Below are 21,288 nucleotides of genomic sequence, written 5' to 3'. Positions count from 1 at the left end.
TTAGATTCTAGTGTTTAAGGTATGGTATCAGACTCTGGATCAGAGGTTCCCTGGGTTAGATTCTAGTGTTTAAGGTATGGTATCAAACTCTGGATCAGAGGTTCCCTGGGTAGAAATACCGTGTTTTATGTTCATTTCTTTCAAATCAAACTTTCATATGAACCATTGTTTTCGACATTCTTTCATCCCTTTTGGAATATTAAAACAATATTGTTAATCATGGTAAATCTTATTTTAGCCACTGGAGGCTTTGTTGATAATTTTACTACTTGTTATCACCCAGAAACTGTGAATGATACTTCTTCATGGACATGTATATGACAGGTTTAAAGCTGTAAATATAAGAGGATTTCCTCTGAGTTATCTGTTTTCCCACACATCACAAGGTCGTATTCTTATGTAACAAGCATGTTAAAAACAATGTTATGCTATATTTTGTTGCAATTACACTAAAAATACAAATACAAAATTAAAAAAAATTATATATTTTTCAGAGTTTAAAGAGACAGCTTTCGTTTTGTGAGAATGAGTCCCGGAAGAAGCAGGAACGTCTAATCCGGCGTCTCTCTGGTACCCTCTACAACACTAGGTATGTATGGCAGTATTTCTTTTAATGAACGAGTCAAGAAGGAAACCTTGATAGTCTAAGTTTAGTGCAAATGCTCCAGTTTAAGACTATAATGCACCAGTCAGTAATGTAACCACGGCCCTCGAGGTCAGGGGGTATACTGGGGATAGCGGGGGAATTGGGCTGAGTGGTTTTGTTTTAGCATGGAAAATAGAGGGGAATGGGCCTTACCTTTGATTTCCTCGGGGGGCGTGGGCATTTGGTGGGGATTTTACCAGCAGTTTTGTCACCACAGGGCGGGGATTTTACCCGGGATTGGCTGGACCTAGAGTCAATTCCGCGCTATTCCCCAGACCGAAGGGGGTGTGTGTGTGGTTACAGTTAACTGGTGCATAATGGGTCCTAGACTGACTGGGTAGCCATTAATTAATGTACAATTTGTTGCAATATAGAAACTTCTAATGTTTGTTTTTGGTTTTTGAAGGGCGCATTACTGATTTCTCTTCAATTAAATTTGGGGAAATCTGATATTTAAAAACCCTACACATTTTTTATGAGGTTATATTTTCTCATATTCTTTCCTAGATTTTCACAATTGACATTTGCCAACACTGTATACCAGTCCTGGAAAATTATCCTTTTGTTTACAAAGGTAGAAACCAAGTGCATTGGTAAACATTTTGCAACGAAAATTACCCGTAATAAATCATTGTGATATTTGCTGCCAAACTAAAATACCCCGTTTATATGACCAGCATTTGCCATGGTCACAATCAGAATAGAAATGTGGAAAGTATTTTGTGCAGTTTTGTAAGCTTTTCATAATCATTATTAATGAACACATCAAAAATGATGTGTGTAAATGTACTTTTATGTTTGTCTGGCAGTAGATCTAAGCATTTATTTCTTCTGTGTAGTCGGCCTTTTCTTGTTTGTTTATGAAACAAACAGTATATCAAGCAAGAGATTTCTGGTAAGAAGATCAATGTAACCCAAAAAGTCTTTGAGATTTCTTGAGCTTCCCCCGGAGAGGAAAAAACAACATTCATATAGATAAGGATAGCTAGTTTCCTTAGATAATACTGACAATAATATCCCAATGGAATTCCCAACAATGTTATGATGATTCTTTCAAGAGTTGTGTCTTAACCCTTTAGCGCATGTATACGAGATAGGCCGACATAGCTCATTACCAGATGTATACGCATTTGGCCGACCGTATCCATTACTGGATGTAAACGCATGGCCCGCATATTTCAATAGGGTCATTTCAATAATTCAATTTTGCATCTTTCTTTTTGTAAACAATATCCCGGATGTTTATAAAATTAAAGTTTAACCTTTTGTGTATTGATTTTCCCTTGAAAATATCGTCTGCTAAATTGAGAAGGTGTTTATACTCCCAATCGCAGGTGTGATATCCCATTGTGACGTAATAAGACCACGAGCTAAGTACTGTATGGAATTTCCCCCAAATTCATTGATGCGTAAATCATTAAATATATTACGTCAGTTCAGTTTACCATTAAAATCAATTGAGATTATATTTACTTAAAGGTAATATTTTGTTTACAAACAAAAGAAACAATTAGTAAATGAGAAAATGATGGGTAAATTTTCTGTGAAGCTTATATAATGTCCATCATAGTTTTGGCTGTAAAATAGGTCATGTGCAAGCGTTTTGTTTGATCTAGATCTTTTTATTCATACCGGAAAATCATTTATCGGCTTTCTTTTTTTGTAAACAATTTTATGAGGGGGTAAAAAAGTTAAACAGACACCTTGGACTGGATCTCTCAGCTGGATGACACCGGATATTCCTGACATATTTCTCTGTATTAATACACAAGAACATAAATTGTCGGCTTTTTAATCCAGATGGGTCTTTTTTATGATAGGGGTAATAAAAATTAGATCGATCCCAGCATTTTATTACCCTTTGATTTAATGCAATTATGACATTTCAAAGAAATGTTACAAATCCATCTTGAAAATACATTCACAGCTGAAATAAAATAATTTAATATTTCATCATTGACACCATTTATTAGATAATTTAATTATCTATAAAAAATGAATTCACATAAAAAAGATTTGGACACAATTATTTGGAGTAACATTGATTTTAAGGTCATACTGCTGTATTCATTTTCTCATTTTCAAATATCCAGAAAAGTACCTATGCAGATAAGGACTGCTTATCAGTAAGATGGCTATTGACTGGGAGGTGTAATCTGGCCACTTGTCTATGTGCTAAAGGGTTAAAATTATCTGGAAATTGTGCTTGTTATTTACTTTAAAGAGGACTTAATCTCTGTGATGATGCAAACATTAATCTTCTTTGGTTAATATCAAAAATCTTTTATTGTATCTTTGTGCATACTCTGTTGCAGAGAAGTTATTAATGCAGGATCTTGCTCTGGTGCAATTTGCATGTTGTGTAATGTGAATGATATAACAGATGATAATCACTTTCTGAGGGAAATAGAACTGTTCTTAGGGTTTCTTCAAGCTTCAAGGATATTGGATGACAATGGCTGATCAAGAACGCAGAATATTCTTTGTTATTTACAAGTAGGTAATTCTTCAATTTCTGTTGCAATATTATGTCAGTATTTTTCATGAGTGAAATGTATTTAGCAGACTTGAGGACTTGGAATATGTAATGGAACATTTTTGACAGGAGTTATTTGTAAATTATAATCCTTAATGATGTTTGATGGCTGGAATGTTGACATTTGAAAGAGTGAAGAAGAAGTATTATAAAATATTACTTCAAAAAGATTCTGTTTCTGCATTGCAAAATGTTTTCATACTTTGGCACTCCTTACCTGATAAGCTTTGTTAATTGCCTTAGGCTTATAGTCAAATGATCGAGATTAACAAGGATTTTTTTGCTGAAGAATTGGATTCAGAATTGCATTTAATAAAGTGATAAATTTAGATGGTCTGTTTTCATAGACAAAAGGTTTTGTATTGTCAGAGTAATGCAGAATCTTAAGCTTGGCCATAAATAATTTAAAATATTCACATGAAACTTAGTACATATGTTGCAAAGGACAATACACACACACATATTTAGCAAGGCCTACCGTATTATATCATGTATAGGACACTAGCATAGATTGGACGCAGGCCAAAAAATAGTTGAAAAAACGGGTAAAAACCCTTAATATATAAGATAGGATGCAACAGAAAAATTTCAAAATCGGAGCCGAAAAATTGAGGTTGGTAAAGCATTTATAACATATATTGAAGTAAAAAAAAAAAATGTATATATAGCATATTTCGATAACTGTCTTGTGTATTTCGATAATTATCGTCATATTTCGGTAATATAGTGTACACAACAATGATATAAGTCTTGACATTTTGAGAACATTATAAGACTTATACAAATGCTGTTATAGTCCCGACACACCTTCTGACTGACAGTCAACCGTTGCAACCGTTGCAAAACTGTGTATTGTCAAAACTGATGATTGTTTTGATAAGGCTTGTCGCTGCGCGGAATAAAGCATGTCAGGCATAATTAATGCATGTCGGTAATTATCCTTGTCAGCGGAAGGCACGACGGGTAAAGTGCGAACAACAACCATACAGTATTACCATCGCAATAGTTCGTTCTATTGATGTTTTTCTATTGACAGACAGCGGGTGTTTTTCACACCTTCGCACATTTCAAAAGATTTGATAGTGACAATAATGCTACTTTGCATTATGCACATTCCTTTATTTTTTTTTTTTAAACAGTAACATACAACAAAATGTTTTGTAAAATATCGAAACATTAAAATCATGAACAACGATTATTTGATATTTGCCTCCTTTCCCGATTTTCCATTGCCGTTATAACTCAATCCAGTTAAATGCTGACTCACATTAAGTTTTTGTGACTAGCGTCCCTTTTGTAAAAAAGTAAACACTCAAGTTTGTTATCAATTTATTTCTCAATAAATCATTTTAAATCAAACATTCAATTTATTTCTGCGTGTGTTACCTTGCGTGATTTTACCTATGTCACTTGTTCTCTTCGGTGACGCAGTACAGATACTTACTATTACTGCGTTCTTCCCTGGTCCGATATTTACCCGAAATGGACTTGGAAAACCCCAGATGAAATTCTAATAGCATAGAAAGGACGCAGGCACTTTTTAAGACAAGAATTGGGGGTAAAAAAGTGCGTCCTATGCATGATATAATACGGTATTTCTCAGGCTTTAATAATTGTTCAGTTACTTCCCTTTTTATTGAAAAACAACAACATTCAAGCATTGAGATCTTTTTCCAGTGCTGTTGTGTTATAGATGCAAGTCAATAGATTCTGAAACAGGATTTCTAGACCAACTTGTCTAGGAAATGTAAGCAAATGTAAAAAATATTTCTCCAGGTAAATTAATAATGACTGTTGCAGTATTTTATAGCAGTATGGGGGTAATCATATTTCTCTGAATGGAACTTATCATGAATTTGGCCGCCAAGTTGCAATATGCCATCAAAGAAAAGTTTTTATTCATTATATTGAAAATCAGATCCATCTGAATTGCTTATTGGCAAACAGTTCCACTTTGTTCATAAAACATTGAAATAAAAAGGCAATTATTTTCCTTAGAAAACAGCTTCTAAGCTTAGATTTATTCTTGAAAAAATCTAAAAACAGGTTTGTACTGTGATGAAAATAAATACGAGATATTTTTGTCTGACATGATCTGCAATTTTGATTTATTCGTTTACACCTAATTTAAATGAGCACAATGTTTACCCCTATCTCAACATTTGGGCGGAGGCAAGTTAACAATGCTGGTGTTGTTTTTCTGTTAATATTTAACCAAGTTTTCACAAAGTAAAACTGGGTTATTAGAACGATGTACGTCGTTGTTCGAGCTGGCAAGTTGGCAGGCGGCAGAGCGGCGTCAACCTACCTTGAGGCCCCTAGGGTCAATGTCACTGTTACAAAAAATAGAAAAACATTCCAGCCAATCATTTAAAACCTGGTTTTGTCGCATTATTCCAAAAGTAAATTTCACTGTGAAGAAGTAAAAAAAAACACCCATTATCATACAACACCGCAAAATGTTGATAGGAAAAAACCTAACACACAATTTATATATTGTGACCTAATAATGCTATGATGATTTTTTCACAGTAATGTATGAGACCGAATGTTGTCATTATTTTCTGTTGTTGGGAGGTTTCTGCAACCTTTCAGTTAGAATGAGATGATTTGCTGGTTAAAATGAATGATGACTGTAAACTGCAGGAACGTGGCACAGAAGCCGAACTTACTGAGAGGAAACTTGAGGGGATGGTGGGTGAAAATATTGAAAAGAAAGATAACTGTATTACACAATCCCAGAATTGGTCCGGGGATTTGATTGGGTGGTGAGTTTTAGCTTGTCAGTTTTTCTTTTTTATCAGTATTTAACTGAAACATGGAACACATGTTGCCATAGCCAATTATGCACGGTACAGCAAGGGCTGTAACTCTGACATCTGTAGTTGTTGAATAATTCCCCTTGTTTGACTGAAGAAACAACAGACTAGTGGTCCCTGCACGGCGTTCCATTCGTTAGAATTTTGATAATATTTTTGTAGTTATCTTCACTGAAAAAAAGAGCTAAGCTTCTATGAATCACCCTAGAGTCTGTTTCTTGGGCAGAAATGAGTACTGAGACAATTTTGAGAGGCCTAGAAAAAATTCTTACATTGTGTAGATCGACAGGCCCAACACCTCTTGGGTGAGATGTGGACAACTTGAATACTACTTCACTCATTCTTTTATGGTGCATGGTGATTAATAACCTGTTTATTGTCCTTGCTGTTTCATGCAATGTTTGTTTTTTGCTGTTGTTGTTTGTTTTGTTTGTGCTATTATATTTTTTTGTTTGGGGGGAGGTGGGGGCAGGACTAGTCGTCATATTTTGGCGAGCTTCTATTTATCTTTACAAACAGCTTTCTGTTTGCAGGACATGTTGTTTTTTCCCTTTTCCATTTCTGCCATTTTCCAGAAAGTGTTTCCCAGACTGGGCGAATGGATCTCATGATTCAGCTTTACAACAAAGCATGATTATTGATTTGCGAAGTAAAATAAACCGGTCATGAATAACCAAGCACTGCAGAATCATGGCGGAGCTAGTAGTTATGTCATGGTGACCTTCTGTGACTGATGTGACCAATAACGTGGATGAAATTATCCCCAAATTGCTTTTCTGTCAATCTTGTTTCAGTTTGTCTAGCTAGAACTGGACATTGGTGGTTTGGATTATTAAAAATTTCTCACGAAGACATTTTTTGGGATGGATTACAGCTCGTTTTTTGATGTCTGGAGTTACGTAGCATGTTATGGTGACTTTCTGTGAATGACGTGACCAAGCACTTGGATGGAATCACCCCTAAAAACTCATTGGTCGGCCTTGATTGATTTCGTTTTTCTAGTCAAAATTGGACATCGATGACTGAACATTGGTTCAAAACACAGTAATACACAGCTGTCATGATAATAAATGTTTTCTAGTTGGACTTTCTATTGGAGATATCATTTTGATCATTAAAAAATCTTCGCTGAGACATGTTATTGGCATAAAAAACAATAATGAACAAACTAAAGAATGTCAGATAGCCATAAATGGTGTTTAAGCTGCACTTTGAGTGGGAGATATTTCCTACTCCCAAAAGGATTTTTTACTGATTCCTAAAAAGGAAGCTGTTTCCAGAAGAAAGATATTGGGAAAGTGATTATATTGGAAGCGTTAGAGATTTCCAGGATGTTATTGTCTTGATGTATTTAAGGACTGCTTGTTTCTTTCTGCGTTGTAGCTGAGGGACACTTAGTACATAACAGTTTCGGAGCTAAACAAACCTAGGAATAGTCACTGCGGGAGTTATAATGTTTTATTATTCATTGCGAGTGAAATTGGATTATTTGACTAATATTTCAAATTAAAATGGCAAAGCAGCTGGAAACTTTATCTAAGGAAGGGTGTTGGTCAGTGCTCAAAATGAGATGCTGAAAAATGATAGATTTCTGATCTATGGAAAAATAAATACTAGTTAATTTATATTTCACAGTATGACGTTCGATATATATTTATTTTATGAGAAAATTGACTTTTGAATATATTATGATTGTCGATAATGGAAGTCCATCTCCGTTAAGTGTTAATTAATTCGAAGAAAGTTATGGATTAAATAAAAAAATATTCTGGTGGCTTCTTATGACAGTGTAAACATATGTGTCATGCTTAGAAGTACAATTTTGTCCCAATGATATGCTCAGACAATTTTTGTATGCAGTGTGAAGAACACTTCAGTTGTTTGTAGGTGTTGAGTTTTATCAAATATTTCCCTGATAAGGGAGTTCAAGTGATTTTTGTGAAAAATATTTGTGTGTACCATAATGGCCACGATGTTCAAGTGTCTTCAGCGAGCTCTGTGTAACAGATGACTACCCCAGGCGCCACTCCTCCGGTATGTGTTTCAAGGTTTAGTTTTCACTTAACAGTCAAAACCCATTGGCTTGTTATCGCTTGGTTCGATTTTCTCGTGGGCTTCGTAAGGGCCGATTTTGTTTTTTCTTTTTGTGAGCTTTTTGCCTGGCTGATTATTCATGAGTCTCAAAGGGTTTTGGCTCACTGCAGCAAGGTCCCTTGGATATCGACCCGATGGATATCGTATATGCAATGCTTTGGCACTTTTTTAACTGGGGAATTTGGGGCTACGTCGTTTATAATTAATTCAGAAAACCAATATATAAAGGTTTATTTGTTTTAATCCATACCAGTGTTCGAAATTCGCGGTAGCCCAATAGCCGGAGGCTACCAAATTTCAGCTGGGGCTACCGATTTTCCACAGAAACTAGCCCGACCGGGCTACCATTTTTTCCTAAAGTGATTTAAAAAAAATATATACCAATTAAACGCGTAACACATATTTTTTATACACAAAACCTTATTATTCAAGAATGCGTCCTTCAAGGCGACTGGAGCGACTAAGTCGCCTTGACAACGGCAAAGTCGGATTCGCCGAAATTTACGATGATCAAAAAGCTAAGTGCTCTGCTCAAGCCATATGCTGAATATTTGTTTATTCAATCAATGAATACAACACATGTCAAAATTAATTAACGCCTGAAGTGACAAGTTATAATCAATCGGTTTCAAACCAATAAGTGTGTCTATTTATAGCAGCAGTCAAACTCTATGACGTCAATATCTCCGCCCATTATGTAAATTAACAGATAACATCGGCAGTTTCGACAACTTCGATGACTGCAAATCAACAATGCTAAAATAGCAATATCAACATTGATATTTTATTTTTTTCATTTAAATATATTTTATTTATTTGCTAAAATAAAAAGAAAGATATTTAAGTTTTTAATGCGAACAGAAAATAACCATTCTACAAACATCGTCTTAAATGTGCAGAAAACAGGTGCCCGTTTATTTCCTGACAAATTTAATCAAAGTGGAAGGAAAACTGTCGGATATAGCGAGTACTCGTTGTCAGTGTACAGTACAGTAAGGTTCTATTTTATACCTTTGAATTGCTTTGCCATTTATTTTAAAGAACAATTATAGGAATATTGGCAATATAAACATCGATATATTTTTGTTGTTTCTTCCGAAACTTGAAAGTGAAACTGAAAGTTGAAAAAAGAAAAATGTCATTGCACAATCGCTTGTGGATATCGGATTTGACAAGGATGCATTGGATAATGGGAACTTAATGTACATGCATAATTCTTTCCATTTAATAAATGATATGTCCAGAAAATATTTTTCTCTTTTTATCACCTTTTTGAAAACATTATTAGTTACTGAACTTTTGATGACAACACTAATATATGTATGACTATAATTTATTATTGACGCATTGTTCAGATTGGGGAACATTTATTGAAACTGTTTGAGCGTGCTTGATTAGATGATCAGAATCGTTGTGGAATCGTATTTAAACTTCCAAAAATTATTATGAACAAGTGATACTTCATAGTATTTAAGTTTGGGCTAGTGAAATTGGTTTTGGGCTAGTAAAATTTCCTTTCTGGTAGCCCGAATGGGCTAGTGGAATCAAATCCGAATTTCGTACACTGCATACCTAAATCAAAATGCTTTTTTCGGTTTTAATCATTCAAGTAACACTAGTTAAACATGAAAATGCATTTAAATTAACAAAAATATTTATTTGCATCAACTTTAATTGTGCACCTTTAAACAGATTGGTGATAAAAAAGATAATAGCTAAGTGAATTACACTTGAGTCTGTTTCCTGGGTAGAAACCATTTATGTGTCAGTGTTGAGAGGCCATGAGAAAGTGGCCTTGCTTGGGATCACAGCAACAACCTCTTAGGTGAGAGGAGGACATAACTCTTCCACAAAACCTCTCTTATACCCTAAGTGTTTAAAGGTAGCACATGCCCACAAGCCCTTGACTGGTAAAACGCTTCCCAGGATTGCATAAATTCTGGGTTTTATGTTACAGGACTTGTTTAAAAATTGGATGCCCAGAACTAGTGTTATAATTCGGGTTTGCTCACTAAAAATATAAATAAATGACTACCCCCTATGCTGTGTAAATGAGACAATTATTTGTGTGCTCCATCATGGCCACAATGTGGCAGCCGCTTCAGTAAGCCCTTATAAAGTGTAACACATGACTTCTACCTCCATCGCAGTAAGTGTTTCTGGAAGTATTTCTTCTTACAAGTTATTTGTCAGCCTGCGGCCTACCATGTTTAGCATTTACTTGCTATGGCCAGTGTTTTACAAATAAGTTCCTATGAAAGGAAACAAAATGACTGTTTCACCAGTGTCGCAATCTGTTGGAAGGTTTTGTGTAATGCAACTTATTTCTAATCCTCTGATACTGGCGGAGGAACCAGGCTGCCATGTTAGGAATCATTGAATAGATTGGATCATGACTATCTAAGATCAACTTAAGTTGAGAAAACGAATGTTATCATCCACTAGATTCTTGGAGAGAACTTTGCTGAAATTGCCCAGATAGGCAAGCTGCTTTCATAATATTCTTGACTGAAACCTTTTAAACTTGCCTGAATATAATTAAGCAATAAAGTGTATTTGTTTACTCCGGCAGGGAGCTTCACCCCTTCTTCAAAGACTAGACTGAATCATAAATACATAATCTGATAATAATGCATGTATGTTATGGTTTTCAATGTGAAGGTAAATTCAATTATTTATAAAACAGATATAAATTGACTGGTAAAACTGGTAGAAGCAAAACGTGTTGTTTGCTTGAGTAACTCAGACATCAATTATAAACCAGTCAATATGAAGTGCTCAAGGTTAGCTATTGTGATCGCCCTGTGTCCGTCGTCGTCGTCCATCGTCAACAATTTGACTGTTAACACTCTAGAGGTCACAATTTGGGTACAATCTTAATTAAACTTGGTAAAAATGTTGCCCTCAATAAAATCTTGGACGAGTTCGATATTGGGTCATCTGGGGTTAAAAACTAGGTCACTGGGTCAAATTAAAGGAAAAGCTTGTTAACACTATAGAGGTCACATTTATGACTGTATTTTCAGGAAACTTGGTCAGAATGTTAATATTAATAATCTCTAGGTTGAGTTTGAATCTGGGTCAAGTGCGGTCAAAAAATAAGGTCACTAGGTCAAATTGAAGGTAAAGCTTGTTAACACTCAAGAGGTCTCATTTATGACTGTATCTTCATGAAAATTGGTCAGAATGTTTATATTAATAATCTTTAAGTCAAGGTTAAATCTGGGTCATGTGTGGTCAAAAACTAGGTCACCAGGTCAAATCATAGGAAAAGCTTGTTAACAATCTAGCGGTCACATTTATAAATGTTTCTTCATGAAAGTCGGTCAGAATGTTTATATTAATAATTTATAAGTCAAGTTTAAATCTGGGTCATGTGTGGTCAAAAGCTAGGTCATTAGGTCAAATCATAGGAAAAGCTTGTTAGCACTCTAGAGGTCACATTTATGACTGTATGTTCATGAAACTTAGTCAGAATGTTTATATTGATTATTTCTAGGCCATGTTTGAATCTGGGTCATGTGCGGTCAAAATCTAGGTCACCAGATCAAATTGAAGGAAAAGCTTGTTGACACTCTAGAGGTCACATTTATAACTGTATCTCCATGAAAGTTGGTCAGAATGTTTATATTAATAATCTCTAAGTGAAGTTTGAATCTCGGTTATGTGTGGTCAAAAACTTGGTCATCAGGTCAAATCACAGGAAAAGCTTGTTAGCACTCTAGGGGTCATATTTATGACCAGAATGTTTATATTGATTAGCTCTAGTCCAAGTTCGAATCTGGGTCATGTGCAGTCAAAATTTAGGTCTCCCGCTCAAATAATAGGAAATGCATGTTAACACTCTGGAGGCCACATGTATGACTATATGTTCATGGAACTTGATCAGAATCTTATTCTTGATGATCTTTATTGGATCAGGTGAGCGATACAGGGCCTACAGGGCCCTCTTGTTTTATTTCCTACAATATTTATTTACTTGCATAATCTTGCAGAAAAGTTATAATCCTAATAAATTTGTCGGATTGAATTTTTATTACTTATCTTGAGCTTTAGGCAAGGGACACTAGTGGATCGCCCAAGTTTAATTTGTATTTCAATATAGGAGAAAAGTTATAAAATACGCCTAAAATGTACCGTCTCCGACTATATATTGTAAAAAAATTCATGGGGGAGTACCCCCCAAAGAAAACCCTGCCAACACTAATCCAAATAAATTTTGGTTTTCATGGAGGGCGGTGCAAGTCAAAAGGTTACGCCCCCTAAGTTACGCCCACTCTAGCATTGAATTCCAGATCAGCCCCTTAGGGGGGTATTTCCAAGGCTGTAAATATAGCCTTAATTTGGTGTTTCCATATCATTGATTGGCCATACAATATATTTATTTTATATAAGCAAAAGCATTAGTGACCTTTTAAACTTCCTTCTACTTAAGTATAATCATTGTGTATCACTTAAATGAAGAGTTTTAAGGAAACCATTTGCAAATAATTTAGAAATAATTTAAGTGCCATGTGATGGTAAGTGTGGAATTACATATCATATATATAAGCATATTAGGATGTGGCTTAGATATTATATATATAGTCCAGGGGTTGTTGTTTTTTTGGATGCATCATGTGATGAAAGGCAATGGAAAGCAAATAGAAGAATTTAAGCAAGACTTTGTGATTCACTCACATTGTTATATGATTGAATTGAATGAAAATGATGGCTAATGTTATTGTAGAATAGCAATTGATTCAGTTTCCTGAGTTGCAAATTGTAATGATGAAATATATATGTAGAAGAGAAATGTTTTTGGAATAAGTTTCATTCTTTGACATATGAAAATGGATGTTTTTGTTCAAATAACTGACTGAAATAAGGCTGTATTATCATTATTATTGCAGCATAGGCAACAGGTGGATCAAGTTTCATGAAAAGGGTGAATCAGTATATATGAAATCATCAAAGGATTCACAAAGACATTTCTAATACATTTATAGTGATAGGACATTTTTTCAGACTCACAATAGGAAGTTTTTCCAAATATTGAAGATAAATATTTTGGTGAATTATGTTGAGGAATTATAATGATGATATGTATTTACTGTGACATCAGGAAGATTTACAATACCTAAAGATATTAAGTTTCAAGTTGAATAAGTGGTATTTGGGTAAAACCCATTAGTATTGTTTACCTGGATTTATATAACTTATAAAGCAGCAAAAACATTACTTTCCTTGGCACATTAATGAACTTTTAAATATACATGAAGTGACTTGCTTTCAGTTTCATGGAATTATGTCTATTGTGTACTAAGATTATTTGCCAGGATTAAAATTTGCCAGTTATAATAGCCAGGAACTTCTATTTGACAGTTAGCTCCCTTGGTTGATCTTAATTGTTACCTTTTACCTCCCTTGGCATGGCGGTTATGATGGAGAAGTGTGGGGTGCAGCTACTGAGGATGACACAATGGTAAAAATACAGTACTTTCAACATGTTTATTTTGTTTAACTATGCTCTACGTAAGGAGGAGGATTGTGCCCTCAAAACGTGTGAAAATCTTGGCATTAATAAAATATATTTAACTTACATTAGCAAATGCGATGAGAATATTCTGATTCTGCACTGAACAAAAACTGCATTAAACTTCCACAGCAAACATTAAACATAACGAATGGTCATATAGTACCCATGTTGAGTGCAAAAGCTGTTGTTGAGATGCAAAAAAAAACGTTAATATAATTTAGCTTAAATAGGTACAAGAACGGTATATTTTGACTAAAAACACTGTTCCAAGTCAAACAATTTTCTATTCTCAGTTTGTAAACAAACAATCTATTAGGCCAGAGTTTTTATGTCTTTAGATTTACGGGAGCGCCGTACCTAAATATTGCAAAACCCAAATAAAAATAAAATTAATTTTCGTAGTTTTATTTTTATTTTTTCCGACGAACGTTGCTCCAATGTTAAGAAAAAAATGAAATTAGTGTTCTATAACCCATATCTCAGAACCAACTGGTGTACCAATTGTCATTCATTATCGGTCTTTTTACTGCACAAACCACGTAAACCAGTCGGAAATACGCGGGGAAACAGAACAGGTACCCGTTACCATAACAACGTCCTGTCAAAAGTGAAAGTACTTTTTGTCATACCTCTTATTTCTCACAATTTCTGCAGCTATATAGAAATGTTTTAATACAAAAACATTCCGATGTTTATGTTTCATTATTTAAATCAAACCGTGGTGAACTTAGAGCGTGTTTATTGTGATTTTTTTTTTGTAGATTCAGTATGTTGTTCGCGTTTCGTGGAATAATTGCGAAACTTCCGGTCAAAATAAGGAGACAAAAATTCGTGGGTTGTATTGTCTATTAAAAGTCATTGGCGCACGTCGTATGTTAACAAAGATGAATTGGATTACAGCGCAAAAATGTATAGCTTCTGACAAACACAAACTGCAAAATGATATCGTGTTCATCATAGTCAAAATGGATATTTTTTCTGAATTTGACTCTGGGGAGCATTGAACACACTGCTTCACGATCACATATTTGAAGAGAAAAACACAAGGTATCGTGATATTCGTAGTTGTTAATAAGTTTAATAATGATTTAGGATTTAAATCGTTATAGAATACTGAAAATGATGTAAAAATAACATAGTGTGTGTTTCCGATAAAACAGAAAACAATCTGAACATAAGATATCTGGCAGTCAGTGCAAGAAGTCAAACTTATCCGTTGCTTATTGCGAATGGGCATAGCTGGAATTAGAAGGATATTTTTCAGGACTGATTCTAAAATCAATTCTTAGAACTGGTTTTTTGAAACATATAACACTTGTAAAATTTATCTTAATGCTCCCGAATTTTCTTTGGTAAAGTACATAAATGTAGATTTTGACTGTCTGTGTATCCGTAAGCCCTGTCAAACTTTGAAGTGAAGAGGAATTTCCATCAGGGCTTCTACTATTTTGGTTATATTTTCTATATAAAAACCACATCACAGTAAATAATTTACAATTTAAAATTGTCACGGTGCTATTTCGTTAAAGACAGAAAAACACATTTGACCTCCTTATTATACCGTGTCTGAAACTGTGTTCAATGTTTGATTACTTCACAATGGAAAGGATATGCTTATATTGTGGGCAAAAGGTTAGAATTGGCCATTTAAACTTCTTTATTACACTGACATGTTTCATAAAATCCATGGGTTGATAATATATGCACCTCATATGCATAGATGCATTCGAACAAATATATACAATTAATTTCAATGAGCGCTTGAACTCACAGTGTTGAGGTCAATATTTTCAGTCATTAAAAGGATCTTTTAATTATGCTTTTGAAACTTTATGGTGATCTATCACCCTTTTTTCAGCCTATGAAATAGCTGACACATGTAAGGTGTGTTTTGTCTTCATGATATAAGAAGATTTAAAAAATAAAAAAAATCGGAGAAAAATCCGTTTTATTTATATTTATTTCTCCTTTGGGACATTTTATGCATTTTATTTTTATTTTTATTTCCTCCTCCTTACACAACTTTTTGAAAAATCTCCCGTAAATCTAAAGATAAAAAAACTCTGGCCTTAGCTTATACATTCAATAACCTTTTTGTTAAGGCCACTTGGAAGAGGAAAGGAGATAATATACGCCTGGCCTCCAGTTAGGCATCTTTATATTACGATAACATATATATGATACGATATTAAACTTAATAACCAGGTAAAAAAATCCTTTGAAAATACTAAAATATCCGATGAATCCGCCATTTTGTTCCGCACTGAACATGTCCCTCACTTCAAATTCCGCAAAAATAATTTAAGTTGGACACCCTGATTACAGTTAAGATGGGTTCTAATGGCATTTTGTCCCAAATGTGACGTTATGAAAAACAACATTAAAAACAAAACAAAAAAACAAGCCTCCTGTCATGGGAAAAGGGGTCTAATTGTACATTGATAACTTAAAAATTAAATGTTTTAAATCAGGTTATATTATAGAGTCAATATATTTATCTTCCACTTGCACTTTCTGATCTTTTAATTGTTTACTCTTTGTTTCCAATCCATCAAAGGTTTCACTTATTGTAGTATATTTAAAGGGATTGTCTCAAGTATGTATTTGCTGATAAATGAAATGGCCACCAACTTCATTCCCAATAATATGATAACAGTGAAAATAATAAACTTATGCTGTGACTTGCTCTTGAAACTTGGGCAATTTTCACACCTAGGATGCCAGATTTTCGTTCATCTGTATGATATATGTTTCTTCTTTTATTTAAATTTGTTAGGATATGATAAGAAAAATAGATCAAGATGAAAGTAATGGGTCATTGTACCCTGTGAATGTTATCTATGGCCACTTAATGCAATATTTCCATCATGAAAAAAATCTGAGTTTAGGGCAAATGTCTCAAAAATGCTAAATAAGATAGGGACAAATACTTTTATAAAGTCCAGTCATAACAGTAAAGCAAGTGACACAAATGCTTTCCATGACATTTCGGTATATTGGGTATTAAATAAGTAGACTTTTTTAGCTGGATTTTTCGTCAAATTTTACGGGTCATAGAATGGCAAAAACTTGTGGCGGGTGGGTGTAAATAATTCTGCGTTGAAGTTTTTATTTCCATGTCATAAAGTCAAAAGTTTTTATCCAATATTTAAAACTTGTCATTTTTTCTTGAACATTTGTGAATATGTGTCATGACCTCAGGTCAAAAACTAGGTCACTAGGTCAAACTTTAAAAAGGTTTTTATTCCATGTCATTAAGTCAATAGTTTCTGTCCAATTGTTATTAAACTTTGTCTGAATATGCTTTTTACATGTTGTTTTGAGCGTATGTGAATATGTGTCACCTAAGGTCAAAAACTAGGTCGCTAGTTCAAAGCATAGGAAGTTTTTATTCCATGTCATTAAGTCAATAGTTTATAACCAATTGTTATGAAACTTTGTCAGTATACTTGTCTACATGATGTATAGAAGATTTGTGAACAAGGTTCACCTCAGTTTAAAAAACTAGGTTACTTGGTCAAACCCTAGGAAATGTTTTCCCCATGTGATAAATTCATTTTTTTTCTTCATATAGTCAATAGTTCTTATCCAATAGTTGTTTTTTTCAATGTTTATTAATATGGGTCAACTCAGATCTTTTGGGAAAAGTTGATGTATTTATAAATTATTCATTTTTTTGTTACACAAATGGAATAGTTTATGTTGATCTTTATGAAATTTTCAGGTTATTTGTCATTTCTCCCACCTCAGATAAGTAGATCCATTAATTTAACCATGCTAGAAATTCTTATCTTGCCCACGTGTGAAGATGCCCGTATGGAACTTCTTTTAATGGTCACCACATTGTAATTACCTCCCTTGTTGAAGACTGTCATCTGTAGCACATCATTTCAAGAAATAATGCTTCACTCTTCTTAGAACTATTTAAAGACCGATCAGACCATTTACACACTCTGAATCACTGCGCGAATATCCATGACAACCATGAATTATCGCATGTCCGTACGCAATTATTTTCACTAAGCACAAGAGTTCCAGCAAAAAAATACATTTTTACTTAATTTTGTTTAACTGAGGTGGGAGAAAAAGCATCTACCATAGCCGCTCGTGTAAGATAGGTTCATCCCGACCCTCGTGCAGGGTGTTTTGCGGAATTTCGGTAAACCTCGTTTCCGCAAAACACCCTACGCTCGGGTCGGAATGAACCTGTCTTACGCTCTCGGCCATGGAAGATACTTATAATCTCACATGGCCGTTCTTGGGTAAAAAAAATAGGTCACTAACTCAAACCTTAAGTTTGCAAAGTTGCATTTTAAATAAAAAAATCCAGCTGTAATGCGGCATTGGCGTCTAATGCTTTAAGTTGTAATCAACAACAAATAAAAAAAACAGAAAATCAGATTTTTTTTTATCTTCGGTAGAATTGCTTTTATCTAACAAAGGGTTTTGCCAGGTAGAATCAGGTTGCCCTTGACGTAAGTAAAAAAATATGGCAACTTTGCTTATTTGATTTTTCTCATTTGAAAGAATTATGTATCACTTGTTTGGTTGTTAGTATGGACATAAAAATTTATTCAAATGTCCACAAAAACAATTATGAAGACATTGTTTTGAAGAGTTCCATATAGGGAAGGTCATGCTTAAACTATAAACATGTAATGCAGATGGTCACACACAGCCACTTGGTGGTAACAAAAATTTAATAAAATAAGCTTATTGCTGATAGCTTATCATGAACAAACGTCAATACATGATATTCTCATGAACTTGTTGTTTGCACAGATATTTTGATATATAATTTGTCCATTATGTTTGAATAAATAAGGCAAAAGAAATTAGAGTGACACTCATATTTAGAATCAATACATACACATGTATAACAAACATAATTTTTGAGTGTTAAACCTTTCACCACTTACTAAATAATGCATTTATGGAAAAAATTAATTACTGATAACAAGATTTAATTGTCATTGTGTATTTAATTAATAGCTGAAAATGCGCAAATATAAAATAACTGGTGTGTCCCTAAAGATTTACTGTTACGTATCAAGTATCATCTCATTAGGTATGAATACTCTTTTTTCTTCAGATATTTATTTCTCATTTTCGGTAAATTAAAGTTGTATTAATTGTGATACATCTTATTCGGAACTAAGAGTGCATCTTTTAGAATTTATTTTTTTTGCATTGGTTTGCAGGAAAATAGTATATTATTTCTGGGTCAGCAATGTTAAAAAGATTTCTCGCGACATTTAATTGATAGTACTTTTATTTTAAAATCTTAGGTTATTTAATTATGAATTGCATAATAAAAGTGCAACCACATCACTCACTGTTTTATTTGTGTACTAACAATTGTACATTTTGACAATTGTGTACAATGCAGGCCACATTTATGATGAGGGTAATAAATTGTTTTTGCTCAAAATGACAATTGAGGCTAGGTTTATTGTCTAATATAACTAGATATTTCCTGACATGCCCATTCTATGTAAACAAATTGTTTCTACAAATAGTGGTGAAGGTTATATGCAGAGAAAAATCAAGGGCACAAGGACATGGTTACTTTGATGTTTTTAGCTTGTCTGCTTTTTTCTGTTTAAAAAAAATAATTGTGGAAAGCTAATTTGGTGTAACAATGTTTTCATTGCCATGGAAAAACTTACTCCAAAGTTGGCCTTAATTAATAAAAAAACATTCAAAACATTGGATGTTACAACTGGATAAAAATGCCCTGACATGCAATTGACATCGTCCTGTCCATCAACTTTCTCCCAGACCCACCCCTGCTACACCTGATGTCCCACCTCTGATGCACAGACATGTCCCACCTCTCAGATGCACCATGTCCCACCTCTGCAGCACCATGTCTGAACCTCTGCAGCACCATGTCCCACCTCTGATGCACAGACATGTCCCACCTCTGATGCACAGACATGTCCCACCTTTGCAGCACCCTGTCCAACCTCTGCAGCACCATGTCCCACCTTTTGCAGTACCCTGTCCAACCTCTGATGCACCATGTCCCACCTCTGATGCACCATGTCCCACCTCTGATGCACAGACATGTCCCACCTTTGCACCATGTCCCACCTCTGATGCACCATGTCCCACCTCTGATGCACCATGTCCCACCTCTGATGCACCATGTCCCACCTCTGATGCACCATGTCCCACCTCTGATGCACCATGTCCCACCTCTGATGCACCATGTCCCACCTCTGCAGCACCATGTCCCACCTTTGCAGCACCATGTCCCACCTCTGATGCACCATGTCCAACCTCTGATGCACCATGTCCCACCTCTGATGCACCATGTCCCACCTCTGATGCACCATGTCCCACCTCTGATGCACCATGTCCAACCTCTGCAGCACCATGTCCCACCTTTGCAGCACCATGTCCCACCTCTGATGCACCATGTCCCACCTCTGATGCACCATGTCCCACCTCTGATGCACCATGTCCCACCTCTGATGCACCATGTCCCACCTCTGATGCACCATGTCCCACCTCTGATGCACCATGTCCCACCTCTGATGCACCATGTCCAACCTCTGCAGCACCATGTCCCACCTTTGCAGCACCCTGTCCAACCTCTGATGCACCATGTCCCACCTCTGATGCACCCTGTCCAACCTCTGATGCACCATGTCCCACCTTTGATGCACCATGTCCCACCTCTGATGCACCATGTCCCACCTCTGATGCACCATGTCCCACCTCTGATGCACCATGTCCCACCTCTGATGCACCATGTCCAACCTCTGCAGCACCATGTCCCACCTTTGCAGCACCATGTCCCACCTCTGATGCACCATGTCCCACCTCTGATGCACCATGTCCAACCTCTGCAGCACCATGTCCCACCTCTGATGCACCATGTCCCACCTCTGATGCACCATGTCCCACCTTTGCAGCACCATGTCCCACCTCTGATGCACCATGTCCGAACCTCTGCAGCACCATGTCCCACCTCTGATGCACAGACATGTCCCACCTCTGATGCACAGACATGTCCCACCTTTGCAGCACCCTGTCCAACCTCTGCAGCACCATGTCCCACCTTTGCAGCACCATGTCCCACCTTTGCAGCACCCTGTCCAACCTCTGATGCACCATGTCCCACCTCTGATGCACCCTGTCCAACCTCTGATGCACCATGTCCAACCTCTGATGCACCATGTCCCACCTCTGATGCACCATGTCCAACCTCTGATGCACCATGTCCAACCTCTGATGCACCATGTCCCACCTCTGATGCACCATGTCCCACCTCTGAATCACCATGTCCCACCTTTGCAGCACCATGTCCAACCTCTGATGCACCATGTCCCACCTCTGATGCACCATGTCCCACCTCTGATGCACCATGTCCAACCTCTGATGCACCATGTCCCACCTCTGATACACCATGTCCCACCTCTGATGCACCATGTCCCACCTCTGATGCACCATGTCCCACCTCTGATGCACCATGTCCCACCTCTGATGCACCATGTCCCACCTCTGATGCACCATGTCCCACCTCTGATGCACCATGTCCCACCTCTGATGCACCATGTCCAACCTCTGATGCACCATGTCCAACCTCTGCAGCACCATGTCCCACCTTTGCAGCACCATGTCCCACCTCTGATGCACCATGTCCCACCTCTGATGCACCATGTCC

At 35.9% G+C, this 21,288-nt stretch overlaps 1 protein-coding gene across 10 annotated transcripts in view; it reads left to right on the top strand.

The window, feature by feature from the left end:
- LOC128222840 (ras-specific guanine nucleotide-releasing factor RalGPS2-like) overlaps positions 1-21,288 on the top strand; it is a 71,575-nt gene that overhangs the window by 15,000 nt on the left and 35,287 nt on the right. For 6 of the 10 annotated variants that reach the window (XM_052931988.1, XM_052931979.1, XM_052931978.1 and 3 more), the window contains exon 2: positions 495-589. Coding sequence is in view for 8 of the 10 variants with exons in the window: in XM_052931979.1 (XP_052787939.1) it covers positions 495-589 (95 nt within the window). In the remaining 2 variants the exon portion in view is untranslated. Of the gene's footprint in view, positions 1-494; positions 590-2,967; positions 3,143-5,842; positions 5,951-7,424; positions 8,036-12,678; positions 13,560-21,288 lie in introns of those variants that run through there. The other 4 variants (XM_052931987.1, XM_052931983.1, XM_052931989.1 and 1 more) reach the window with 4 other exon arrangements.

This window comes from Mya arenaria, chromosome 17 (genome assembly GCF_026914265.1).
Source record: "Mya arenaria isolate MELC-2E11 chromosome 17, ASM2691426v1".
In the NCBI taxonomy this organism is placed as follows: domain Eukaryota; kingdom Metazoa; phylum Mollusca; class Bivalvia; order Myida; family Myidae; genus Mya; species Mya arenaria.
The sequence above is the reverse complement of the archived record's forward strand: the minus strand, read 5'-3'. Positions and strand labels throughout refer to the sequence as shown.